We start from the raw sequence: 27,635 nt of genomic DNA on the forward strand, positions 1-27,635 counted from the left end.
CAGGATGTTGGCTGGAGTGGATCATAGGGATCACATCAGTCTGGGTTGGGTTTGCCTTTGCTGGCTCTCAGGTAGTTTCCAGGCTTAATTCAAGGTGCTTTAAAGCTCCATACCAGGGTCTGCAGTGTGGTACTCAAGAGCATTGTACCTACCAACATCTCTCCTGGCACCTATCCTGTGTGCTTAGAATGTGGTAGGGTTTTTGCCAAGCCGAGCTTCTGATTAGCCATTGGACTGCTGATTGGCTTGGGAGATATTTGAAAAGTTGCTTCAGCCACTATCACAGCACAAGGATCTTTTAACAAAATGCCAGAAAGTATCTTCAAACAGTATTGTTATGGCCCTGATTAATCTTGTTAAACAGAATATAAATATTTAAAATGCCTAAATAACTAGAGATCTTTTTTCTACCCATGCTCACTTTTCTGACTGATACGGAGACAGCTCCATGGAGTGGTCTTAGTGATCAATGTCCTCATCCATGCCCTTTGAGCCAGGTGATTTGGGGGAGATAGTGGAACTTTTGTTCAGAAACCAAGATATTTTTTGCATGTCATAGTATCTGTCTAGCTAGGTGGGAGAGGTCCTCAATCTGTGTCTCCCACTTTCTCTTTGGATGCCCAGCTTCTATGGACAGGATTCTTATGTTATGAACAGATGGAGTGTTGATAATGATGCCATTCATTTGGAAATTAAGGCAGATTTCTCAGGTCTTCCAAATCACCACCACCACTACCACAAGATCTTAAAATGCAGAATTACCATTCTTTTATTTTGGACAGACTTACCGGTATGTCATGAATAAGCTCCTAAAACGGTTGCCATGCCACTGCTTCCAGTTTATTGGCACTGCTGTACTAGTCACTACGGTATCTCTCTCCAATCAATGTAACTCAGGAATACAATCATACTGTTTATGGAGAAAGTGCTACATGAGGCATATTCATTTATCAGGGTAAAGGTTTAATGTTGTGTTGTCCTTAATCTCAAATAAAGTTTTTTTTAAAGCTGATTTTTTTAGGAAGTGTGGTAGAAGATGATGAGAGTTTATTTTTTGAAATTTTTGTTTTTGTGTACAGTTACTTGAAGATACTACTAAGTTTAGCTTTTGATTCCAGTTTCCTTATTATTCTTTATTAGCTTGTTCAGCCCTAGCGGCAATCAATAGCTATACTTTTCAAAAAGTGTTAACATTTGAACTTTCATAAATTCTCTATGAAGGCTTGTGTTGAAATACCAGTTAGCTGTTGAAACCTCTGTTAAGAGGTTAAAAAAATGAGAATACATAGGACGGTTTGTGAGCCTTTGGTTGGAAGCGAATGCAAATATTTGTCCTTAGCTGTCTTCCAAATTGTACCTTGCTTTGTTTTATTCATGGTGGTCATAAAAATCACAAGATGTCATTTTACTTTGGCTTTATTGATTTCACTGTTTCTAGCCATAAACCTTTTAAAAAGTTAGAGATGGTCTCGATTTGAGCTGGTAATTTTAAAGTGGTTATCTTGCCACTTCCAGGCTTGTCTCAGCAATGCCAACTGTGGCAAGCATTGTAGTCACATGTTGTAGAAAGCTGCATAAATTATAGCTGATCAATAAGGGCACAAGGAGTTACCTTCTACTGATGGATCAAATTTATTTTTGGCTGGCTGCAGCTCTCCGGAGTCTTTCATAGCACCTGCTGTTTGAGATCATTTAACTGGAAATGCCAGAGATTAAGCCTGTAACTTTAGACTGAGGCTGTGTTCTTGGACTCTAACCCTAATCTTGGATGCAGGAGTGTACAATATTATTATTAATATGGAAAGAATAGAGAAAACATGGGTTTCAGTCAATTAACAGCATAAGTTCATAGGCTGCATCTCTCCTCCCTTTCCCCCTCCAACTATCCATGTCTCTCTCCACAAAAACTTGGCAAACCCTTCGGAACAGAATGGGATGTATTGCAGGAGGCTGCAACTCAGTGGGGGAAATCAAGAGAAATGACCCTTTCCCCTTATACCAGCGGTTCTCAACCTGGGAGTCGCGACCCCTTTGGGGGTCAAACAACCCTTTCACAGGGGTCGCCAAGACCACCTTAGACCAGGAAATTCCCATCACCCTCTCAGCCACAGCCACGCCGAAATGGTGGATCAGGCATGGACTTTTTCGCCTCCACCTGAGACCTTCCATAGGTCTTCAGCTGAGGACCCAAGCAGCAACCTGCCAAGGGGCAAAAAACTCCGACAAGACATGGGATAGTGTCTGGGAGAAGGTAGCAGCAGCTGCTGCCACTGCTGCACCGAAAACAAAGAATAAGACCTGGGCCAAGAGTGGTAAAACCCCAAATCACAGCAGAGGCTCCTGGTGCCTGGCAATTGGCCACGCCGCGATTCTGGCCCCTATAGGGCCGATGAAGGAGCAAGGCTGCAAGGTGGGACCAGCAAGGAGTTTCCCGCCATCGCGGAGGATGATCCACCCCTTCCAGCTGGAGTTGATGCCAGATCCAGGCAAGATCGGAGTGTGGGGGGCCAGGAAGGCGAGTTGTCCAGTGGGCAGAGAACCTCCCACTTAGAGCAACCCGGTCCCTGGAGGGCAGAGCAACCCCGGATACGGAGGGCAGAGCAACCCCTGCCGGGTGGGCAGGGCTACCTCCCCCATTCTTTCCTCCAATTCAAACGGCCAGGAAAACAGAGCCTTTAGAGCAGGCTCATGGAGGGACACTTCCCCAGATGAACTCATGAACAGTTTGGAGAGGCCATGGGGGTCACCACAACATAAGGAACTGTATTAAAGGGTCGCAGCTTTAGGTTGAGAACCACTGCCTTATACTCAAACTCTTCTGCCAGCAGAGCTAGAGCTCATGCAGGAGTGTGTGATTTAGGCCAATTCCCCATTCTTCCTGTTGTGCCTGGGTTACATCCCAAAGGTCACAAATCTTGAGGAGCAAATCTGTTGGTTCAGCAGGAGGATACAGTGGGGAGGGAAAGACATCTGTTCTGTGAACTTGTTCTACTCCTGGTTTGCTGACTCCAAATCATATGTGAATCTGCTTTGAAAACTGGTCTGTGAACTGTTAGGAGGTCTTTTTGTACACCACCTTTATGGAGCCACTTATTATAATTAGTCCATTTGCTATAAAATCACATCCATGCTCTGTTTTAATTGAAGCCCAAAGTCTTGCTAGTATCTGACATTTTCTGTCTTTGTTTATTAAAGTACAGTTCCTTCAACTGAAATGGAGCCCTTACAGGTAGATTCCAGAATATTGTCTCTCGCTGCTGAGGTTACTGAAAGCCCTGATCAGGATGTTCCTGTATTGCTGCTGAAGATAAAAGGTAAACAGGGCTACTTCTACACTAGTCCTCTTTTGTGTGATCTAAGCAAGGCTCTGCGCTTCCAAGCCCATTGAAGTCAGTGGGCTTAGAACAATGTTAACTTTGTTTACAATTGCATTGGCCCATTTCTTCAGGCGCCTGAAAACAGAATTGACAGTGTGATTCCATGCGGCACTTAATCTTTGCATCTACTTCTGAACAATGGCCTCAGAGTAGCAAGAGGAGGAAGACAAAGGAGGAGGAGGTGGTGACACAGCAGAAGTAGGGGGAGAGGCGGCAGTGATGGGGGCATCACAGAGAGGAAGGAGGGACTAGTGGGGAAGTCTTGGAGAGAAAGGACAGGCTTTCTGTTCTCTGCCTCATTCCTTCAACCACCACGAACAGGAGATTGGGTGGATTTCTGAGCTTGAGCAGAAGGTATGCCTGGTTCATGGTGTGGGGTGGAGGTGGGGAAGCCTGGGCACAACAGGTATACTGTTATTGGCTGGAGATAGGCTGGAAAGGGATAGAGTACTCTTCCTCTTTTAACATTTATCTAGTAGCAACAGCCTGTTAGAAATCCCCAGGAGTCAGAGAAGAACAATATACAGGAGAAGAACAACTAAGTGGAATAATTCATACCTAGAATGCTTAGAAAGTTCATTGGATAGTTAAGACACAACACACAAAGCTGTTAGTAGGATTTTACACAGGAGTGCCAGGTAGCAGTGAAAGTGCAAGAAAGGTGACGCCAAACTGGTTCAGGAAATCCTTTGAACAAACATGAAAAGTGCCTGTAACAAAAGCTTGTGGGTGGGACCCAAAAGACAAGAAGTCCTTGCTTTGCCCAGCTGTGTGTGTGTGTGTGTGTTTGTGTGCTGTTAAGTTGCAGCTGATTTACGGCGACCCCATAGAGTTTTCAAGGCAAGAGACGTTCAGAGGTGGTTTGCCACTGCCTCCCTCTGTGTGGATTGAGGGAGCTCTGAGAGAGCTGTTCCTAATCCAAGGTCTACTCTTCGTGTGGAAGTTGAACTCAGTTTTCCAGAGTCCCCTGCTCTGAACCACTGCACCATTCTGACTCTCTTGGGTTTCTAAACTCTGACCATAAAAATGTCTATTTCCTGGAGGCAGAACTGTGGAAATTCCTCTACTTTATCCAGCCATAACGTTGCTGTGGTACATTCTGCATCCTCCATTATAGTTTATCAGAACTCAGATAGGATCAACTCTTATCATATAGCTATTAAATGCACAGGAGCCTCATTCCAACTGAAATGTAGCACTGTTATAAATAGCTTCCTAATCTTCTGGTTTCTTATATAGTTCAAAGTACAGGGGTTTTTTGTGGGGTGGGGGTGTTAATTTGCTCTTTGGTCTTGTAAGTTAAACCGTCCCAACTCATGCTACTTTCCTATTAACTATTTAGTCTAAAATCTAGGACTGCCAACAAACCTGGAGAAAAATTTCCTATCTCTTTATAATAAAGGTTTAATGTGCAGAAATGAACAGCTGAAGCTTTTCAGAGCATGAAGATAAACAATATCACTTGGTAAATGACACCCATGAAACTTCAATTATAAATGGGCAAGGCATTTTTCCCCAGACAGTTAGCATCCATAGGACAATTATAGAATGTTTTATGAGAGAATCCAGATGTTGTTAACTGGTAACTATTTGTACTACATTGCTTCTTTCTTTTTTACATCTGAGTTGTGGTACTTAAAACAAACAGCTGCAACCCCTGCTAAGTTTTTGTTTAGTGCTGTTGCCCTCTTAGAAAACTAGCATGGTGTAGTGATTAAGGTGTTGGACTAGGTCAGATCTGGGAAACCCAGATTGAAGTCACTACTCTGCCATGGAAACATATTACCCAAAATTGTAGGGTCTGTCCTTTTTAGGATGGGGAATTAGCAGGACAGATCTTGCATTTAAGAGGGGGTAACTTCAGATCTTTTCCACCAGAGTTTATGAAGGTAGTTTCTGTAAGAAATCCCCATGAGTCAGAAAAGTAACGCAACATTTTTTGTTGAAAGAGTAAAATAATAAACCAAACACAAATAATAAAATGCAGGCACACGGAGCATTCAAACAGTCCAAGATATAGAAGAGTTGAGGGGATAGGTTGGGAAATAGAGCAAGACGTTGTGGGAAAGGTAATAGTTACCTTTTCCTGCAGAAGAGGATCCAATGGCCCATATTGGTTTCAAAAAGACAGGGTGAAAACAGCACTGGGAACAGTGTAGCTAAACCAGAGTGTGGCCTGGAAACACTGGACATGGACTGCAGGGTGAGCAGGCGAGTTATAGGAAAATTTGGCCCTCTAGCAATATTAAGAGAGTTAATCTTCCTTAAACAAAGAATGGTCTTGTCCTCCAGGTGAGAACAATACAGGGGATGTTTGGCTTAATGATCAGGCTGGGGAGTGTTCAGCGGTTATTAGATTTTCAGATAGAACTAATGAAATCACAATTCCGTGGTTATTCCAATTCAAAGTGAGGTGTCCAATCCCAGAAGTAAGACAGGAAAGGTGTGATATAATAAGCAAGGTAAAGAATAGTTGTCAGCTTTAATTGCATTAGGCTTGACTGGTGTTAACATACCTTCTGTGAACAGGAGACCAGGTGCAGTTGGGTCTCAGAACTGTGGCTGTTTCTCAGGAAAATAAATCCATTGTTTTCCAAATAGCTGCAGGAAGGACGTACCCGGCTGGTATGCATACACAATGTCAAGCTGGAGGACTCATCCAGGCAGATCCTTTTTCTTATAGGCACGGTACAGGGCTGGAAATGGCATCCATCTTAAGCTGCATTGGCAGGGTGCTTCTGTGGGAGACTGGTAGAGCACTGCTTGAAAACAGTCCCCCTTGTCCTACCACAGGTCTGTCTGGTAACAGTCTTGCTGGGTGACCTTAGGCCAGTCACCTACACTCAGCCTAAACCAATTGGCCATGCTGGCAGGGGCTGATGGGAATTGTAGTCCATGAACATCTGGAGAGCCACAGGTTGCAGACCCCTGGCCTAAATCCTGGCATATATTTAGATGGGAGACCTCTGAAGAATACAGGGTCATGATGCCGAGGCAAGTGATGGCAAACCACCTCCCAGCCAGCAGTTATGAATCAGTGGCCCATTGTGAATTCCTGTTCCATTGAGGCAGCGGTTTTAATACTGTTTTTTTCCTTTGGGACATGATTGTAGTAGCTTAATCATATAATGAAGATTAAAAAGTTAAAAATGCACAAACTGCTATAAAGGGAAAAAACCACTTTGTTGTTCTACATCCTTTGTTGCTGGGTAAATGTTAAAAAGATAAAAATGAGTTAGATGAGCAGAGAAGGAGTAGCTGGAATTTCACGTTCTTGTGTATTGTTATCACTTCAGGTGTGAAGTTCGTATTTCAGTTACTTTGAATGAAAGATTGATTGGGTGCACCCTGTTTGAAAAAGTCCTGTTTGGTAACATGCGGTTCAGGAATTTATGTACTTTTTTCTCAGGTATTTTAACTAGCATACCTCCTGGAAGTAAAGAATCACAGAAAATTAAACAGGACTTATACTATTATGACTTGGTTCAATATTGCCTGTTGGTCCTTAAGCAAGACTACACGAGGGTCCTCGGAGGCTGGGCTACCGCTGTCCACATAGCAGAGATACTGAGGTAAAGTCAGCCACAGTTCCAGATCTTTAGTCATACTCTGATTAAAAACTTTCTGTGTTAAAATCATTGGCGACTGTATATTAAGTTGGGGTTGTGGTGTGCTGTGTGCCGACTCAGGAGGGGAAAATGTTTCTTTTATTTTCCCAGCCTGTGTTGTGTGGGCCTTGAGGTGAAAGAGGAACCTGAAGAATTTTACAATAAGTTACTTCCTTCTGCTGTGGACAACCTCCTCTTCTTGGGCAAGCGCCTGCAAGTACGCTGTATCCGAGCAATCAAGGTATTTGAACTGGATGGCTTAACGCTATGTGGTGGGAGCTGTGTTGTCTTATATCCCTGTAAGAACTGATGCATTTTTGATGTTTGGTGAGTGTTTTTATGTTTTTATATTTAGCTGTTAATGTATGCAAGTAGGGAATGGCAGTTTTTGTCCAGATTCTGCCATGATGACCATCCTTTACCTTGCGTGCTGCAGGCCAAAGACTTACTGTCCATAAAACCTCCCTGTGGGTCTCCCTTATAAGAATGTGCACCGTAAGTGTTGCAGGATGCTTTTACCAGCATAACCTTGTATTCGCACAGATTGCCTAGTGCAAAACAAATTGTTACACAGATCTAATGTCCATATAGGAAGTGGTGGGCCACTGCAGGTGGTCAATGTATGCATAGCTTTTGTAGCAGGCATGCACTTCAAGAAACCACAACTGACAGTTGTCTATGCAGTAAGTGCTAGAGCCAAAACAACATTCTCCGGTAGACGTAGGAAGTCTGCGATGGGTGTTCCTGTTCTCTGCTACCAGGAGGCAGGATCTTCTTAAAACGAATTGCTTCCCTTTGACCCCTCGTCAGGGTTAAGATCCCCAGTTGACTTCCTGCCTCTACAGGAGAGCAAGGCTTTTTCCAGAGCTCCTCAATACGCTCAGGACTCTAGGTTTTTAGCTTCCCCTTTTCATCTTTCCTTATGTATGTTTGTGATCCCCTCCCCCCTTTCCCTCAACTGTAGCGAATGATAGATTATTTTTCACCTCAGAAGGGCTCCCGTCGTCACGGAGCTTACGGAGCTTTAACGCTCCACACGGAGAGGGCGAAGGCAAGCGCTCTCTACAAGCGCCGCCCCGCGCTTTTGGCGCGCAAACCTGAGGCTCGTCGACGATCCGGCCGGCCGTTTCTTGGCGCGCTCGCAGACGGGTGCCATTTTGAACGCCGCTTTTCTTTCGCTGAAAACCGCGCGCTCCCCCAGAGCTCTTTTCGGAGGCGTTTTTTCCAGTATAGTGGCCGGCAACGATGGCGGATGGCCGTTTTTCCCCTGAGAGGGAAACCTACACCCGCACAGCGGCGGAGGCCACTCGAGCGTCTACCGCCAGAGCTTCCTCCACTCAATCCGAGGCAGGCAGGAATGCTCCCTCAGTAAGCCTTGACGCTAGAGTCCAGCGATCAGGCCGTAACCAAATCCGGGCGCTCTAAATCGGCGGACCAACAACCCCAAACGCGTAAGGGCACAGCCCCTAAAAGCGTGGGGCCCCCTGATGCCTCCCAGGGACGCAAGGCAACAAAGAAGCGCAAGCACATCGAGACCGAGGTGCAACAAACTCCTGAACCACGGCAAGTAAATGTGTCCGAGGGGAGTGTTAATGTCGGGCAACCAAACGCCGGTTCCCTTCAGGAGGGAGGCCAGGTCATACCAGCGGAAGATAACCCAGCGCCTGGAATTCTGTTTCTCCCCTGCGGTTTGCTAACTTACTTATCCAACAACTCCAACAGCAGGGCACTCCGGTACATGCACCTAACTTGCCTGGCTGGATTGGTTTCAGCCCACTCTACACACATGAATCAGAGAGCTAAACAGGCATCTGCGAGGGGGAGTGTGTAGAAGAAGAGGAAAAAGTTCTCTGACACAGAAGATGGTCAGATTGAACCCAGTGTGAAAGCAAAACCCCCAGATTTTTCTGCTAGAGGACCTTCCATTCCTGGATTTCTAGGAACTATTTCTGCCCTGGATCAAGTCCAAGATTCGCTGCAGAGGCAGAGTGAGGTCCCCTCAAATTCTCACAACAACTCTGGAAACTATTGAAAGGCAGACCCAAGGGAAATCAGGATTATTTCCAGGCAGGATGGGAATGTATAAATCTGTGCTTCTCCTCAATCCCAGAAGCCTCTCGAAAAGCTAATTAGGAAGGAGTGGCAGAACCACTACCTCTAGCAAAAAAATCCTCCTCCTCTAGCCAGCTAAGAAACTTCCCACGCTCTCCCAACGTGTGTACACCAATCCTTAAGCAGGTCCCCCTAATTGATGCACCTGCGTAACTTTCATCCAATCAGGTAGCTTAGTTCCCAGGGATGGGGAGATGGCTCCACTCAGAGACCTCAAGACAGGAAGGTAGATGTGCACTTCAAAAGGGCACCATCAGAGTGCTTAGCCATGTCCATGAAGGTACTCCTCCCATCCGCTTTACTGTGGCTAGGAGCACTCCTTAGCTTGGGCTCCAAAAGAATTTCAGAATCCTTCTTCCACGCCTGAAACACAGAGCCATCAAAGAAGGTGAATGCAGATAGGGTCGAGAATAGGAGCCTCCCATTTTTTAGGCCAGGGACTCCACCTTGGATGCCCTGGCTATGGCGTGCCAGATCAATGGCTCCATTCAGGTTGCTACTAGGCAGCACCATTTGGCTGCAGCTCCTGGAAAGCAGATGCTCTATCTAAGGCTGCAGGTCACCAGCTCACCATTTCCAGCGGAGAGAAAACTTTTCTGACCAAGAACTGGATCAAATCCTAGTGCTAAAGACAAAGTATGATAGGAGAACCCTCCCACTCCGTTACGTTAGACAAGATAGTTCTTAGCAATAGGGGTTCCTCCAGTTCCTTCAGATCCTTTCGCTCCTTTACGTTCCTTTCCTACCGAACCGGAGAACAGGAAACAGGTCAAATTAGCAAAGCAGCAATACCTAACCCAGTGGAGCCTTTCAAGAAGGGGATCGCTACATTTCGCCCTTTAGAGAGAGAGGGGCACCCATTCTCCAAATCGGGCAAAACTGTAACAGGGCAATGACTACTCTCAGATCCCTGTGGAGGGAGGCTGTCTCACTTCAGCCTACAATGAAGAACAGAACAATTCCAGATGCTTGGGCCAGGGAAGTGGTTCAATCGGGTTACACCCATAGAGTTGCTGGCACTTCCCAAAACACCGACATTCTCTCCCATCCCCACTAAGCCCAATCCCACCAAAAGAGACTGACAGAGCACCCCTAAACGCGAATCTTCAACACCTACTCTCCATGCAAGCCATCGAACATGTAGCTTGCACAACACAAACACACTGGAGTGTACTCACACACTTTTTTACGGTCCCGAAAAAATCGGTGGATCTGGGAGGCGATCCTCAATCTGCAATACGTGAAATCCCAACACATAAGGATGGCAAAATTCAAAATGGAAACGCTTCGCACTACTTCACAGCATCCATCACAGTGGGGAAGGAGAATTCCTGATCTCCCCTCGGACTCCTCCGCCATGGAGGCATACCCTCCACGTCCTTCCCATCCATCCAAGATAACGCTTCACGGTTGGAACAGTGAACATTTTCCAGTTCAAGGCTGTTGCCCGCTGCTCGGACTTTCCCATCTGCGCCCGAGGTTTTCTCTCCCAAAAACACTGTTACCCCCCATAATTCACTTACGGCAACTAGTGGATCCACGTCCACCCTTATTTGGACGACATCTTAATTGGGTCCAAAACCAAAACCAGTGCACTAGCAGGCGTCAAAACTAGTAATTCCAAACTTCTCTTCAACAATTCGGACTCTTCCTTAGTAAAATTTAGAGTCCAAAAGCTCCACTTCAGACCCTACACTCAGAATGGTTAGGCTTTTGAAAGGTGTTCGTGGTAGACACACCTGAGTTAAATTCGCTGCCTTCCTCCCAAAATCCAAAGTCCAGAAGATTCACAGAAAGAAGTTTCCTTTCCTCATCTCCAGAAAGCTTAACCGTCCCCTAAATGCACCTGGCGATGTTGATCCTAGGCCAGATGATGATGGCGACCCATCGAGTGCAGTTCGGTGGGCAGAATGCACGCATGAAGACCCCTGCAGACCTTCCTACGCCAGTACCAATGGGACATCTGCCACAAAGCGGGATCAACAAATAACTGTTCCCCTCTCAGTGAAGTCCACCAACCTCAGATCGGTGGACCAAAACACACTATCTCTCTCCCAGGGGAAGATCTAGTCTGGTCCGGAGGAAACTTAGGGAATTCCAGAATCTTCACAGATGCCAGATCTGTCCGGCTGGGGGCTACCCTGGGAACTCATATGGTCCAAGGGCACTGGTCACAATCTCAGAAAACCCTTCACATCAACCTTTTAGAGACATGTACAATCCTCCTAGCCTCTTCCTTCCATTTCAAGGATCAGATAGTCTCACTCAACAATGGAGTTACTAATCAAAACGGACAATATAGGCCGCAAGGGCCCACATAAATCACCAGTGAGGCTTCCCAGATCGCGACTCCTACAGAAGGAGGCGGACAAGATCAGCTTAACCGGGCCAATCTGTTGTCCCATACAGGCTTAGAACTACATCAAAGGTGTCAGATTGAATATCACAGCGGACGAAGCTCAACTCGACAGACCCGGAGACAATGCAGAAGTGAATTCTTCTGCGGAGAGATGCCCTTCCAGCAACTAATGAGTCGATTTTCCCAGTCCAAAGACAGACCTTTTTGCTACTCAGAACAACAGCTCAACTAAGTCGCCAGTTCATGTCATCCGCTACTTCTGCAAGACAGCCTTAGCAGTTAACGCACTGATAGCCCCCTGGCCCCAAGGAGGCAGCTCTATGCATTTCCACCCATTCCACTAATTCCAAAGCTACTGGCGACGTCTGTTCCTTAGGAACGGGCAACAGTGATCAATAGCCCCATACTGGCCACACAGACCCTGGTTCTCCACCGCATACTAGAATCTAGCAGTGCAGGGGAGCTCTGATCCCCTTACCTTCCAGACCAGACCTCCTGAGTTCAGGGCTCCAAGTATGACATAACCCGGATCCAGACATTGGTTACATACCTTAACCGCATGGCTATTGAGAGGTGCAGGGTTAGAGGGAAAAGGTTACTCAACTCAGTGTTATACAAACCATCCTAGACTCTAGACGCAGATCCACCACCAGAATCTACGATTACACGTGGAAGGTGTTTGTCAAATGGGCCTCCCAAAGACAGGTTAATACCCAGAAGCCGGGGTTGGTGCACATCCTAGACTTCCTCCAGGGAGGGGTAACAGAAGGCCTTAGAGCATCAACCCTCCGCAGGCAATCCTTCGCCCAGCTTCCCTCTCAACGGTTCTGGCCCAAAAACTAGGGTCACCGTGTATCGAGTACATCCAGACATACTCTGCGGTTCCTGAGAAAGGAGTTTCCCAAACACAGGCCTCCCCAAGACCCACAGGTTCCCCTCCTGGAACTTGCACACAGTACTATTGGCTCTCTTCACCTAGATCTCCCTTCGAGCCTATCCGGGCCATCATCATCTCCGTTCCTGCTATTAGCGAATTGAAACTCTTATTCCCTGCGATGGCATTAACATCAGCCAGGAGGAGTTTCAGAACTCAGATCACTCAGCATCTCTCCGGCCTGCTGCACAATATACATCCGGATAGAGATTCATCCTAAGATGACCCTTCATTTTGGACCCAAAGTCAGCCTCTAATTTCCACGAGAGACATTTAAGACGAAGAAGTAGTGCTTCCGGTCTTCTACCCCGTAAGCCCACCAATGATAAGAAGAGAAAAATTGTGGCATCAAATTAGATTTTACGCGGGTCCCTTAAACATGTTCCTACTACGTACGGAGGATATCCAGGAAATCTAACAGCCACCGTTCATCAATGTCCCGTATCCCTGGGATGGGTGACCAAATGTTCGGCCGCTGCTATAAGTAATCGCCATTCGCACCAGACATTTCAGAGGCTTATGCTTTCCACCAACCTATCGGTGCCAACCGGCATTACAGCTCACTCTGTCTCCGATATTGCTGCAACCAACGCAGCTATTAGACAGCAAATCCCAGTCGAGGATATTATTTGCAGAAGTTTTTTCGTATATGAAAGTCCTCTTTCATCTACCTTCACAAACACTATAGGTTAGATTCCTGGTCTGCTTGGTACGTAGACTGCCTTCTGACTCCAGCGATTCTGGACCTGGTCAAGGAAAACGAAATTCCCACCCAGGGAGCAGAAGACCACTGGCGTTGTAGGTCCCATCGCGCGAACTTCCCTCGTCTCACCGGAGAATCGGGCTATTGGTTCACTCAACGTGAAGAGCCTTTCTCCGGTTAACTTAGGAAGTCTCGACCAAATTTCGGAGCAAGTAGTTTTCTCCTCGATCCAGATCTTCGAAGAAATGTTATCCTACTTCAATTCGTAGTTATATTATTCCCTCAGGGTAAATTTTAAAGTTTTAAGACTCGTTTTCCTCTTGAGTGTTGTTTGTTTAGACTACCATTGCGTCAGTTCTTCCGGCAACTGAGGGATCTTAACCCTTGACGAGGGGTCAAAAGGGAAGCAATTCGTTTTAAGAAGATCCTGCCTCCTGGTAGCAGAGAACAGGAACACCCATCGCAGACTTCCTACGCCTAACCGGAGAAAGGCTCTTCACGGTGAGTGAACCAATAGCCGATTTTGATTGTGCCCATGCAACTTGTCTGATATTTTTTGGCAGGGCCCCAAGGAAATACTTCCCAGTTGCTTAAATGAATTGATGGATATAAAAGCCAGGATTTGTTCAATGTTGTTGTGCATCAGCTGTGTCAATCATGAGCATCTATTCAGTTCCTGGTGCCACAGCCAACTGTTAATCAAAGCCAAATATTGAATATTAAATACAAATGTTGGATATGAAACTTGCCAAGTGCTTGTGTATTTGGACAATGAATTCCAAGAAGAATTTTTAGGGCAATGTGGTTTTTTAGCTGTAGCAGTCACACAGTGAAGCAGATTCCTGTGTGCTCACCAAGAGTAATGGTGTACAGAGAGCCATTGTGGTATAATTACCAGTGTTGGACTAGGAGATGATGCAGTTTCAAAGCTCCACTCTGCCCTGAAGCTCAGTGGATGCTCAGTCACGGTCTCTCAGCTTAATCAACTTTCACATGGTAGATGTGAAGTTAAAGCGGAGGACAGGAGAGAACTGTGTATGCCACTCTGAGCTCCTTGAAGGAAGGGTGATGTTAACAGTGAGATAGATGTGTGAAGAAACCCTAGTGTCAAAATGTAAGCTCTTGATCACTTCAGCGTTAGCCATGCGTGTTCTGCTTCCTTTCTGTTTCAAAAGCAGTTTTCTGGACCTCACAAACAGTAGGATGTTGATTGGTTTCATATAAAGTATCATCATCTGCTGGCTATACATGCACAAGTTGATGAGTTTTTGCTGAAAAACGTTACCTCTCTGAGTATAGTCTTTTCCCTTTTTTCATTTTATTGGCTTTTTCACTTTAGAATAAGTGTTCATACTCTGTTGGCCAGTGGAACTGATGGTGTTTCACTCTGTGTTCCGTAAATTATCCTGTGCATTTTGTTCTAGTGAAGGTTTTGTACATGATATCCCAGTAGGCGTCATTACTAGTTTAATTTGGTGCAGCTTTCCGATATTTTGCGGTTCATATGCCTTCAGATATGAGGATCTGAATTCTCAGATTTTGGATTGCTAAACATATCTACCGACGTACATGGTGGAAGTAATCTCAACTGGATCTAAAACGTTCTTTCACTTTCAGCTACCAGGCCAGATATTGAAATTTGAGAAGGCATGCATATGGGAGATGACCATGAAGATGCACTCCATCAGGTCTGTGTGAAACTAGAGCATGTGGAATGCTGCTTTCTTACACTGTAGGATTCTCAATTCATGGACTTTTTTGTGATGCATGAAGTCAGTTGTTCCTTGAGAAACATGCCACACTTGCATGCCCCCCCCCCCCGAGTGATCTTAACCTTTTAAAGTTGTTCCATTACTCAGACTTTAAAAGTTACAAAAATTAGTCCTCTGAAGCACCAGGTAAAGATTGAGTTGGTACCTTACAAATCTGCAGCCTGAACATTGTTTATCCACTGTGATACTTATACAGAGGTCTTCTTTGCAGAACTTAGAGTGGTTAACATTGGGTTCCTTAAGACCCCCCCCCCCCTTTAGGCAAAGATTAGGCTGATATCCATTTATCTTCCACAACACACATTAGCAAGTGTATCCATATCATTGTGTGCCTATTCATATCTCTATGAAGAAGTATCTAAGCCTAACTGATGATTGAATTTAGGCAAAACAGTACAGCTGATGGTGCATAAACAGAAATGGCAATGAATATTCAGAAACACAGATTGGGTTTTCTATTTGCTGTGATCTGGACAATTCACAATGTTTCCATCTCCCTCCCCCCCCCCCTTCTCCTACCTACAAAAGTCATTGGACTGGTAAACTTGAGCTTGCATGGCTGTGATCCTGAATTTAACACCCTTTATTTGTAGGGGCTAGTACAAAAGCAGGGTGGATTAAAAAATCAATTATTTTTTTAAAAAAAATTAAAAATCAGATTTTGCTGATTTAATTTTAATTTTTTTAATGAAAGGTTTTTAAATAAAAGGCCTTTTGAGGAAAATCTATCTAAATATAGTTTAAATAGTTTTCTGCTTAAGATACATTGTAGTCCAAAAGCTATTCATGATGAAATAAGAACTAACTTGATTCTGTATATTCATGCAAGGTTTAATTTTTTTGGTAAATAAGTTCCATTAATCCATTCACAATGCCATTGTGGTTTCTGCAATATTATTTTGGGCAATTTTTCCATCTAGAAGATATTATCACAGATGCTTGGTATTATTTGCAGTTCTTAAAACTATGGATGTGTGTCTGCAGAAATAATATGCCATTTCATCACAGTAAAAATGTTATGAAATAAGCATACAACGATGCAAAAAAAATAACCTTAATTCTATTATCCCTTTGCAAATCTATGTACACAGAATCATCCCTTACCTCTTTAAGTGCTAAATTTTGATAAGTTCAATGAATAGAAGATTGTTAGGAGTGGAATAAATCTGCACAGGGAGCTAGGAATGAGGAGGGAGGGGCAAGTAGTAAAAATGAAAGTGAAACCTTTTGAGCAGAATATCCCACAAATCTTGGGATGTTTGTGTGTATCGCCTGAGGTTTATCATATTATTCTCTCCCTGGAATAGAAACTCTGTAATGACAACAGGCTGTAAAAGAAACCAAATTTCGGAATATTTTAATGAAATTGCTCTACCTATGGGTAAGATCAGCATTATTCTTAAAATGAAACCTTAATCTGGGTTGTAAATATTGAGATTATACCAGCAAGAATCGGTTTTTATGTAGAAATCCATGATTTAAAGTATGATTTAAATCAAATCCACCCTACATAAAAGAATGGGGAAAACGAACAGTATCTGCTTTTCACAAATATAAACCTCAATTGAATATGCATGTCCCGAGTACACCAATGCAGTACCCCAATGTACAGTACTATAATCTCTGTAGTATGGGCAGAAGAATCCCATGACTGTGGTGTGCTGGCTTAGTCAACACAACAGTAGCTGTACAAGTGAAAGCTAATTTAGAAATATTGACAACTGCTTCTGTGGCATCCCTGGAAACTCTGCTGCGATCTACCAATCACAGCATTGCATACCAGCAATATTTATTTGATGGTACCAATGTATAGAAAGCACCAGTTGGTGTACAAGAATGGCCATACAACCCTGTGACACAAACCACAAACATATTCTCCAAACTCTGTGCAGAGAAGCAGCTAGAAAGATACCAGGGTGTGTTACCCAGCAGAAGCTGCCACAGCTCTACAGCTAGGAGGCCTGCTTGGAAAGCCCAGAAACATCCTAGGGGAAGTCTTCTAATAGGAGCAGGGCTTCAGTGCAGGAAGATTCCATCATTATATCACTGACTGTGTGTGCACAAGTGTGATGTGACCACCTGGCCACATCAGGCAACACTGTAAATTGCCCAGCTGGAGTGTTTAGTGGAAAAGAAGAAAACCAGGAGATGTGAATGTGACCTCTGCAAGATGTACCATAACTTTGCTGGCAAACAGTAACTTCAGGTAGGAAAAAAGGAAGAGCAGTAAAGTCAGAATGCAAACCAAAATTCTTGTTTCTGTTCACCTGGTTATTTAGGTTCGAATGATGTTGCTTCATATTGTACATCTTGGTCGGTGGGGATCTGAGCTCCCTGTGTCTTTAAACCTCTTGTGACGTGCTGTGATTAGCTGCAGAGTTACCGTTGTGGGAGGCTGAATCATTTGAGATTTTCCATTAACTTCAGTGGAAAGGTGTTAGCATACACCACTGCTTTTGAGGAGTAATGTTATTCCATTTGATTCATGAAACTGATTTGGCAGTGTAAGATTCTGAGCAACGTCTGTCCATCTAAATTTCTGCACCCAGTTCTGCCTAGTTTATTTGTCCACTTTCTTGCAAGGCTTTTGAACAACCCTACTTTGCCCAGATGACATAGTTCAAGGACAGAACTGCTCCCAAAAACATAGGCTTCAATAACTGTAATTGTAGTTTTTGCTTTTTTAATGAAAGGATGAAGACAGAAGGGAATTTTTGCACTACTTCAGAATAGTAACTGATGCCATCTGCTGGCTATATGCGGGACATAGTCATCTAGCAGGCAATGGTAAGAGAAAAAAGCACTGAAGGTTCACCATATCAGCCCTATAATATATAACAGTTCATGAGCAAATTTTGTCCTTTTGTGATTTTCTTTTTTGTTATTTATGTGTGAATTATATTTCTTATTTTTACTCTAGTGCTTCAGAATGAACACTTCTTGCAGTTGCTAATGGCAGACAATGTTGAGACTTCCACAGGAATTATGTCTGTGCTGCAGAATATTTTAAGAATCAACAGGTATGCTGCAGTCAAGTTATTCCTTCTTTAAACATCATTCTTATTCTTAGCTTAAAACATGAAAGGCAGTTAACTGTTTTTTCAGAGTTACAAACTGTTAATTCATTTCCACTGTGACTTTACATGTACAAGCAAAGGTAAGTGCTGAGGCTGAAGAGATTTAAAGGCACAGGAAAACCCCTTGTAGAATCACAGGTTCTTTCCTAATAATTGTACTAAATTTGGATAAGTGACAAATCATATCACTATCTGTGTTGCACAAAAGCAGAACTGATAACAACAAACATCAAAAAATGGTCTAATTGCTTTAGTGTGCATGTCTTTATTATTAATTGCCAGGTCCTCTCCTCTTCCTTGGGGATATAGGTTTTTTGTGTGGGAGGTTTATATTTCTTTAGCACACAAGGTGTAGTACTTATATTATTGGCACTGTAAACGGTCTCTGTGCAGAATGCTGTTTTGGAAACTCATTTTTAACTCACACCTGGAGGTGGGGAGAGGTTCTAGATTTAGGTATAATGTATTGTGGATAGTTACCTCAAAAATAGCTTTCTTTAAGCACTATACACCCAGAAACTATAATATTTTATACCACTGGTGAGCTTTTCATTTGCTTGTCATAAAAACCAGTACAACTAAAGGGATATAAAAAGAGCTCAAATAAATCTACATATGTACACCTCCATTCTGCAGATGCCTTGTCAGCATTACTAAGAGAAATTTCTACTTCTCTTGCCATCTTGCCACTGCTAAAATGAAGGATTATGGTCAGATTTCAAAGAAACCAGTACTTTGAGAGAAATATGTGCTGACTAGAGTACCATGGAATCCCTAATCTTACCTACTTTTCCAGCTCCCTCCTCCCATGAGAAGGCTGATGTATCACACATCTCTTTCCTTCTATCAGGGGTGTGTTACTTCAAGTGGCTGAGAAGACCCTACACTGCATCCTAGATGAGCTTGTTTACAAGCTTTTGTCTACTGTCAATCCTGTCATAGGAAGCGCAGTTGTAAAACTGTTGCTGTCTGTTGCAGAATCTGACTCCCAACTTGTAACCACATTGACTACCCGCTACAAAGGTTTGTCACATGTTTCTTCTGTTCCTTGGTGCGTGTGGCCCCTTGTCTGCATTCATTTTGGGGAGCAGGATGCAAAGTTTGTTGTCTGGCCTTGCAAGTTGTCTCAGAGAAATAAATTAATGTTTCTTCTTACAAGGCAACATATTTTATCTTGCTGTCTTGCACCTGTTAAGGGCTAGAAACTCTTCTCAGCAAGCAGTGGGCTGGCAGAGGCTTTGACACAAACCTTGATCAACTTTTGGATCTGCTGCGCTTGGAAAACAACAAGAGTGACAAAACACAGGTATGTCAAAAGTATTGTTGAGAGTTTCATATGTGGGGAAAATAGCTTCGGCTAGATCAGTGGTTCTCAACTCCAGGGTCGGGACCCTCGTGGGGTCAAATTTAAATCTTTCACAGGGGTCTTTAAGACTCTCTGTATTCCTTGTGTTCTCCAGATTTGTAAATGCGATAAACGGCACGGTTGTGAGTTTCCACAACATGAGAACCGGTATTAAAGCGGTCAGCGGCATTAGTGTTGAGAACCACTCGTATAGACGCACAATAGATCATTCAGAGTTTTCTACCATCACTTCTCCACTGTGTATTTTAATTTCAGGAGCTCAGTTGAGTAAAGAAAATACATTTCAAATAAAAGAGAAAAATCCAGCACTCATCCAGTTTTAGTATCAACAGCTAGCCATAGCATGCTCACTCTGAAGAAGAGAAGAAGAGTTTGGATTTATGCCGCCCCCCCCCCCTTCTCTCCTGTTGGAGACTCAAAGGGGCTTACAATCTCCCTTCCCCCCTCACAACAAACACCCTTTGAGGTAGGTGGGGCTGAAAGAGCTCCGAAGAACTGTGACTAGCCCAAGGTCACCCAGCTGGCATGTGTTGGAGTTCACAAGCTAATCTAGATAGCCTCCACAGATAGCCTCCACAAGATAAGCCTCCACAGCTCAAGTGGCAGAGCAGGGAATCAGAACCGGTTCTTCAGATTAGAGTGCACCTGCTCTTGACCATTACGCCACTACACTCTCTGTCCTGTAATATTGGAAATTTATATCATTGTGAAAATGCTATGAATGCATTCAAGTTGTCAAAAGTATTGATGTGTTATGTTTACATGGCCACTGTTTCATATCTGTTTTGTATTGCCTATTTTCATGTTTCTGATCTGTAGCAAAAGGTAATGTAGAATGTCAGGCTAATGAAGCACATACATATGTTACGTCCGTGGAGGGACAGGATGACACGACACCCCCTTCAGTGCTACAATGGCATTAGCCTCAGCCCTGTACCTTTCAAGGTGGAGGCTGAATCAGGAGGCAGAACAGTTGTGACTTGCCCTTCCTGTTTTTCTCCCTGGTGCTTTCATCAGAATGCAGGGGCAGGGAGATTCCTTTTCTTCCCTGATCAACGGCAAATAGAAATGTACAATCAGAGTCATTCAGTTGCACCTGTCAGTTTTTAAAAAGCAAGTTAGTGAAGAAAAACAGAGCATACATTTAAAAAATAGTTCACACTGGCCAGTTATGCATTGCAAGCTTCCCACGGCTCAAAGAGAATTGGCATGTTCGGCATTATTATCCAGTGCCCTGTTGGGTGCGGGACAGGCATTACCCATCATCTGGCTTTTTGCCTTCATCTGGGGGGCGAGGGTCATCTGGGGGGGCACGATGTTTCGCAGATAGATTGATATATCAACATAGAAAAGGAAAACTATTAAAGAAAAGTCTTGAATATGGCATCTGTACATTTAGCCCAAATGCTGATTGTCTTTTCGGCGGGAAGTGAGGGGGAGTAATGGTGGCATGTAAACTGCAAAACTGCAAAAGGACAGTATGAACTGCCGTTTGCTAAGCTCCCCAGGCTCATGATCGTTCATCTACTGATGTGCTGTTATCCCAAGCTTCAAGACTGATGGACTTTTCCCAGTGTTGTCTGGAATCACTAATTGTGTATGAGACTACAAGGCTGGAGACATGCAGTTTTGTGGATAAGATAAGGGGCAAATCGGGTATTTGGACTGATCGACTAGTCTTATTGTTTTAACTTTTTTTTAGTATTTGTATCGATCTGTTATGGTTATTTAAATTTTTTCTTAAGATATGCCGGAGCACGGAGGCCACGGGCAATAGAAATGATACAGCAGGACAAGAAGTAGGAAGTAGTTAGCAACAAGGAGGAAGGCAAAGGGGAATTGTTCAAAGCAGCATGGGAGGGTAAGACTAGGTGGGCTGGCTGTGGGCAGAGGGAAGAGGTCCCGGGCAAAGATGTGCCCCCTGGAAAATCTGTCCTGCTCTGGCAGCGAAGCAAGATTAAAATCATGTTATAAGTAGATTTGCTTGCCATGGAAAGAGTGGAAAGTGAAAGTGGGTTTAGGGGAAATATGTCCATACAAGAAGAAATCTTGCTGCAGCAGACATTTGTTTCCACCACGCAGCAAACTCCTTGTGCATAATCAGCCACTGGCATAAGAGCAGCAATGATTAGCTCTGTTAGGTGCATGTACAGCTGAGCTCTGCTGTTGCCGTAAAACAGGCACATTCATTTGGATTCATGCAGAAAGAGCTCTGAAAAATAGATCTCGAATGCCAAGGAGTAATTCAAGCAAACAAGGTTGGGGAAGTCTTAAAAGCTGGATTAACTTTGTCAGTCTGTCCAAGGAAAATGAGTATAATCACCTGGCTTGTTGATTTCAGAGATTACATCGAGCAGTGTGCATAATCCAGGCTGCCTGGAGAGGATTTCAAACCCGAAAAAGATTAAAGCAGCTTCCAAAAGCTGTGACTACCTTGCAAAAGAATTTCAGGTAAAAAAAATGACCCTGCTCTGTTGAAAATGTGCATGAGAACTTTGTTGTGAATGTGACTCGAGAAGTGTTGTGGTTGAGTGACAGCAAGAGGGTGAAGCATAGCAAAACAAAAATTCTCATCTAGGATTCTTATTTACAAGGTCTGCAAGCAGTGATGTAAGTTCATGGAACCTTTCAACAGAATGGAGGAGACCCTCCATGATATTCTCTAATTCTTTTGAAGCTTTGGGAAAGTAGCAAATGCTGATATACTCGCTAAGACCCAATCAGTTTGTGCATTTTTACCAGTAAGAAATGAAAAGCTATGGAGCATCTCTGTCTGTATCAGATACTGGGACTTATCAGTTTTTATTCTCTGTGTTTTATAAGATTATTCCCTCATGAACTATTTACATATTCTTTCTCTTTCACCAAATTGCACTGGCCAGTAAATCTTAAGTTTTGCAGTGGAGAAGTGGCTCTGAGGATAAGCCATGCAGTTCTGCTGTTTTCATGTGTCCAGTCAGGTTTTAGGTTGCAAAATTACGGAAGGTTTTCTTGGCACAGTGTTTTAGCACCTCTGCCTATAATAAAACTTTTGAAAAGACAAGGCCATCTCAACAGACATTTGTTTGAAAAATCCAGTAGAGGGCATACTTCTCACATGTGGTTTTCCAACCAGTGTAATCATCTTAATTCTTTAAAGAATGTAAGGCTTGCTGTGCCTTATGCCTGTATTGTTCATTCTTCACATTTATATCCCACTTCCCCCCCAAGGAGTTCAGGGCAACTTATGCAGGTGATGTGAGCCCATATTTTCTCCTAATCTGGTTGGTTAAATTAAATGAGAACGTACATCCTACCCATTGAGTAATGTGACCAAAGCAACAGTTTGAATCCTGGTTTTCCAAGTCCAATACACTACTGTAGCCTGCTATCTCTAGTTTTCCATAACAATTCATATGCAGTCTGAGACAGCTGAGGTCTATATTCCTATATGTGTTGTGATATACAACAAAACATGCCTTCCCATCTACATAGAATACAATGAAATAGATCAAGTGCCTCACTTTAAATATATAGGAGTTACAATTTGGCATGGAAAATTCATGTTTCATTAACCCAAAAGATCGCAAAAGTAGACACAAATGGTCTAAGTATAGCTTAGTGGTTAAGAGTGACCGACTTTAATCTGGAGAACCAGGTTTGATTCCCACTCCTCCACATGCAGCCTGCTGGGTGACCTTGGGCTAGTCACAGTTCTCTCAGAACTGTCTTAGCCCCACCTACCTCACAAGGAGTCTGTTGTAGGGAGAGGAAGAGGAGGCAATTATAACCTGCTCTGAGACTCTTTAAAAGTCAAGAAAAGCATGGTATAAAAACCAACTCTTCTTTTTCTATGCTTTTTCTATTCCAAAGGTGGGCAATGTATACTTGCAATCTTTAAGGCCTTTCATGCTGTGGTACTCCCTCAGTTTCTGTATGGCATGGGCATTGGTTAAACAGTGTCTCAGAATCTGTTGACTATCTGCTCTTATCCTATCTTCAGCGAATCCCTGGGGTACCATATGTGTTGCAGGACCTGTATTAAGAATGGAGTTTGCTCAACTTTCGCTGGAATGCAGGGCTTGGCTCTGTGCTTTTAAACTGTAACTGAAATTCCTTTTTCCAGCCCTAAACTATAGTGGAGGACTCTTACATCTTTAGAGAGAAGTCAGTTTCAAAAGTATCTAGAATAAGCAGGTAGATAGCAGATTTGGGTGCCTTGGTTTCCCCCTCTATAATCATCCAAAATTTGGGTTATCATAAGCCACGGAGAGATAAAAAAGGTGTCAAACTCGCTGCCCTCCAGATGTTATGGACTACAGTTCCCATCATCCCCTGCCAGCATGGCTAATTGTTCGTGGTGGCAGGGGATGATGGGAACTACAGTCCATAACATCTGGAGGGCAGCAAGTTTGACACCTGTGCGATAGAACTAGTACTGAACTCTAATCAAGTTGGGTATGCTCCCCCTCAGTTCTTGGCATTTCTCCCCCTGTAAGTCTTACTTCTGTCTCATCATTGCTAGCAACCACCGTGCCTTTATGCTTGGCAGACTGAACATGCCACCCACAGTGGAATTGAAAGGGTGATTCATTAATGTTCTATTTTCCGACCATCTTTGCCCTTGTGTCTCTGGCATGACTGAGACCATAGATCATGTTTCATTATTTGGCAATCAGTGGCCTTTGCTATGATAATGTTGCCTTTCTCCTACTGTGAATAAATACTATCTTGCTGCTGTACCCCAGGCAGTTTCTTTTCTGTTGGCTGATCTTAGCCCTGTGGTGACATGTGCCAAATTTTGTCTGTTGTGATATCTGCGAGGCGTGCTTCCATACGCATTAATCTGACAAGTTGGGGTGTCATATTTTTAATGGTAATTTGTTATTGACATAATCTTTTTTTTTTGTTAAGTGTTTTGAACTGATTTGTCCCTGATGGTATTGTATTTCGGCTATTGTCAAGGAGAGGCACATCATATTTATGCCTCTGAATGTCTATCTGTGTCTGGTGTACATGTGCAGAGGCTTTTCTAGCCATGGAATCCATGCACAGGAGATGCTTCTGAGCACACATCTAGTTTGGGAGATGCTTGCATTCTTGCCAACAAATATTGGTCTTTAAAAAGTATCCTTTATTAGTTTCCCAGAAACTTAAGTTTTCTCTTCAGAATTAGTGCTATTGATGATGATGATAATTCCTGAGATGAGGACACCCAAATAAGGAAGATTGGGAATGATCACTGGCAAGACAGATCCATGGAAGATGTGTTTATCAATCTCTTTTAGACATATTGGCTAAATTAAACTTCCATGTATTCAGAGGTGTTAAACCAGTGGTTCTCAACCTTCCTAATACCGCAACCCTTTAATACAGTTCCTCATGTTGTGGTGACCCCCAACCCTAACATTTATCCATTTTACAGATGGAGAACACTGATGCAGAGAGTCTTAGGCGACCCCTGTAAAAGGGTCATTCGACCCCCAAAGGGGTCGCAACCCACAGGTTGAGAACCACTGTGTTACACTGTTAAACAAACTGCTGTTGAACAATATACTTTCATAGCATGCTTGTGGATTTCCTGGTAATGAGTGACCAGTTGCTAGATGAACTCTTGGCCTAACCCAGCAGTAGTGTCCTAATAGTCTCACAAAAAGTCATGGTTTGGGCTGGTGTTGAGCAATTGATCAGCTATGATTGATTAGCTATGAGGAGACTGGCTGGTGTCATGGAGTTACAGACTCAAGGGTTCCTGCTGTGTTGTTGAATTAGGCCAGGGGTCTGCAACCTGCGGCTCTCCAGATGTTCATGGGCTACAATTGGCCAATGCTGGCAGGGGCTGATGGGATTTGTAGTCCATGAACATCTGGAGAGCTGCAGGTTGCAGACCCCTGAATTAGGCCATTCAGCTGAAGAGTAATGCAAATTGGAAACAGCTTTAAACATGGTCTGGGAAACTGGCAGCCTTGACTAACCATTAAAACTTTGCTGTAGAGCTAAACGAGAACAAGAGTTGCAGCAATTAAGAAAGCAGAAAGAAGAGGAGAACCTCCTCCAGCAGTTGCAGCTTCAGAGGCAGCGAGCTATGAGGCAATTTCATGAACGTCAACTTACGCTGCTGGAAATTGTCCATGCAGGTATGAGTACTGTTGGACTTGAGCAGACATTCAGGGTCAGCCTGAAGGAGCATTTCTATACAAAAAATGCATTTTGTCTTATATTTTGTTCACTTAAAAGATTAGTATCCTTAAAAATTGCCCTGTGCCTGTGGTCCGCTAAATGACTTCTCCTTAAATGGCTAGGACTTTTATCAGGGATGTGTCTCTTCTCAGTTCCCCCAGAGAAAGAGAGTGCATGTAAAAGTAGCAGTTGATGGTGGATCAGAAAAAAGTCTGCTGTCTTTGGTTTCAGATTAGCTATTTCATGCAGGGCCTGGCATCTCTTGAGTCTCCTACCCGGGCACTAATGAAAACCGCAGACATTCTGCTTATATGATTGCAGGCTTCTTTAAATTGGATCTATGTAATTTATTTCCCAGGTCAAGTAGATAAGCATATGCGTGAAATGGAAGACAAATCAGCTGTAACTATTCAAAGACACTGGAGAGCATTCAGGGCACGGAAAAAATTTCTGCAGGAAAAACAATCTCTTAAGCAGTACAGGGCAGCTGTCATTATTCAGAAAGTGGTAAGTATGCAGCCAGGGAGTGGCATTCGACATGATGCATTGTATTGCTGTAACTACTTGTGTAAATTTTTTAAAAAATGCATGCAGAATTCTGTGAAAGGCAAGTCAGCAGGAACTGGAAGTGATTCGGTGAAATGTCACATGCATAACCTTTCCCTTCTCAGGAGGGTTGTAGTAGTTCATAAGCTAGACCTGTTAGAATAAGAGGTAACCCACTTGACTGCGCTACAGGTGATAACTACATAGTGGCAGAATTAATCTTAAGGCAGACTGTCCTCACTGCCCTGGGCCAAGCAGCCCTATATTGTCTACCTTAAAAGCTCCAATGAGGTAGTGTTTTGTGCATTCTGTTTGTCATAGGACTTTCTATTCAGCCTGAAAACCACAGGGAAAATATAATTGATGCAGAGAATAACAAAATGGAAAGCCCAAGCTTTATATTCAGTACTCAGCAATGAGCCTATGTTACACCTTTGGGATAATTTCTTGGTTTGTTTTTTAATATATTTTTTAAAAGCACTGAACTGAGTGTCAGGCTGTTGCCTTTGTTTCAGGGAGACTTCACAGAGAAATTGCCATAAGAATGTTATGATTTAAGCGAGGATCCAGAGGATCCAGGTGACAATTCTTGAATAAGCTTCTGTGACATTTTCCTTAGTAAGGATTATTAAAGTTTGCAAGCAGAAAAAAAACCTTTTAAGAAACTGCCCCAGTGTAAAACCCAGGTTCTATAAACTGACAGGAAAACAGAGTTATACAATATTTTTGTTTCAACAGGTGCTTAAATTCTTGGAAAAGCAGAGGAAGAGAAAGGCCTATTCTCTTTGCAAACCACCTAAAACCCTTTCAGATGAGCAGAAGTTATCATTGCAGGAAAAAGTAAAAGACTACATCAAACTGCACACGGTATATGTTGAAACCTCCTATCCTGGGCACCTTTTGTTTTCACTACTTTGTTTGTCATTGAAGTGTGTATGTTTCAAAGGATCCTGAGAGTTAACTGTCAGTTTGCATGGTGTACCTCCCAGGCTTATTAGGCTTTTGTATTTGTCTCCTTTTCCTATGACTTCATATTGCAGAGGAAAAATTGGTCGGTCTGCCTGTTAGGAGATGGGCATCCCCATCCAGACAGAGAGGCAGTTGGCGCTGCAACTGCACTGCTCCACTGCTCCCAGAGAGGCTTCCCAGCAGTACAGGGAGCCCTGCAAAACAGGACAGCTTCCCTGCCACTGAGAAACCTCCATGAGGCTGAATGGGCTTACATGACCCAAAGGGGTCCCGTAAGGCTGAATTCCCCACCGTCGGTGTAAACCAGTGAATGGCTGGGACGAAGATGACTAATATCTGCTCCTCCCCCAGATCACCCCTGCTGCAGCTGTGGCAGGAGCTTTGGGAAGCTGGTGCAGCATCCTGCACTAGATCCCAGTGCCGAGGGAGGCCAGTGGCAGCTGCATGCTGCATCTCTCCACTGGTGTAAGTGCCTTGGGGAGGGTATTTCCGCTGGTGGAAGCCTGCAACACTTCCATCAGCAGATTCAGCCCCCCCCCCCCCGGATGGGGCTCTTAGCCCTCCTTTACTGGTGTCCTTGAGCTTTGTAGAAGTGGGTTTTAGGAACATCTTTACCACCTGATTGAGATCAGGGCTGAGCTTCTGTTCCCTCC

General features: G+C 43.7%; 1 protein-coding gene across 1 annotated transcript in view; it reads left to right on the top strand.

Moving 5' to 3' along the window:
* Positions 1 to 27,635, top strand: part of IQCB1 (IQ motif containing B1) — a 32,597-nt gene that overhangs the window by 1,260 nt on the left and 3,702 nt on the right. Inside the window, exons 2-12 of the mRNA XM_048484505.1 lie at positions 3,196 to 3,314; positions 6,787 to 6,949; positions 7,097 to 7,226; positions 17,559 to 17,652; positions 17,786 to 17,885; positions 18,793 to 18,965; positions 19,139 to 19,248; positions 21,650 to 21,759; positions 25,282 to 25,424; positions 25,826 to 25,974; positions 26,752 to 26,880. Of these exons, the coding sequence (XP_048340462.1) occupies positions 3,215 to 3,314; positions 6,787 to 6,949; positions 7,097 to 7,226; positions 17,559 to 17,652; positions 17,786 to 17,885; positions 18,793 to 18,965; positions 19,139 to 19,248; positions 21,650 to 21,759; positions 25,282 to 25,424; positions 25,826 to 25,974; positions 26,752 to 26,880 (1,401 nt within the window). The 5' untranslated portion in view covers positions 3,196 to 3,214. The remainder of the gene's footprint in view (positions 1 to 3,195; positions 3,315 to 6,786; positions 6,950 to 7,096; positions 7,227 to 17,558; positions 17,653 to 17,785; positions 17,886 to 18,792; positions 18,966 to 19,138; positions 19,249 to 21,649; positions 21,760 to 25,281; positions 25,425 to 25,825; positions 25,975 to 26,751; positions 26,881 to 27,635) is intronic.

Source organism: Sphaerodactylus townsendi, linkage group LG02, assembly GCF_021028975.2.
Source record: "Sphaerodactylus townsendi isolate TG3544 linkage group LG02, MPM_Stown_v2.3, whole genome shotgun sequence".
NCBI lineage: Eukaryota > Metazoa > Chordata > Lepidosauria > Squamata > Sphaerodactylidae > Sphaerodactylus > Sphaerodactylus townsendi.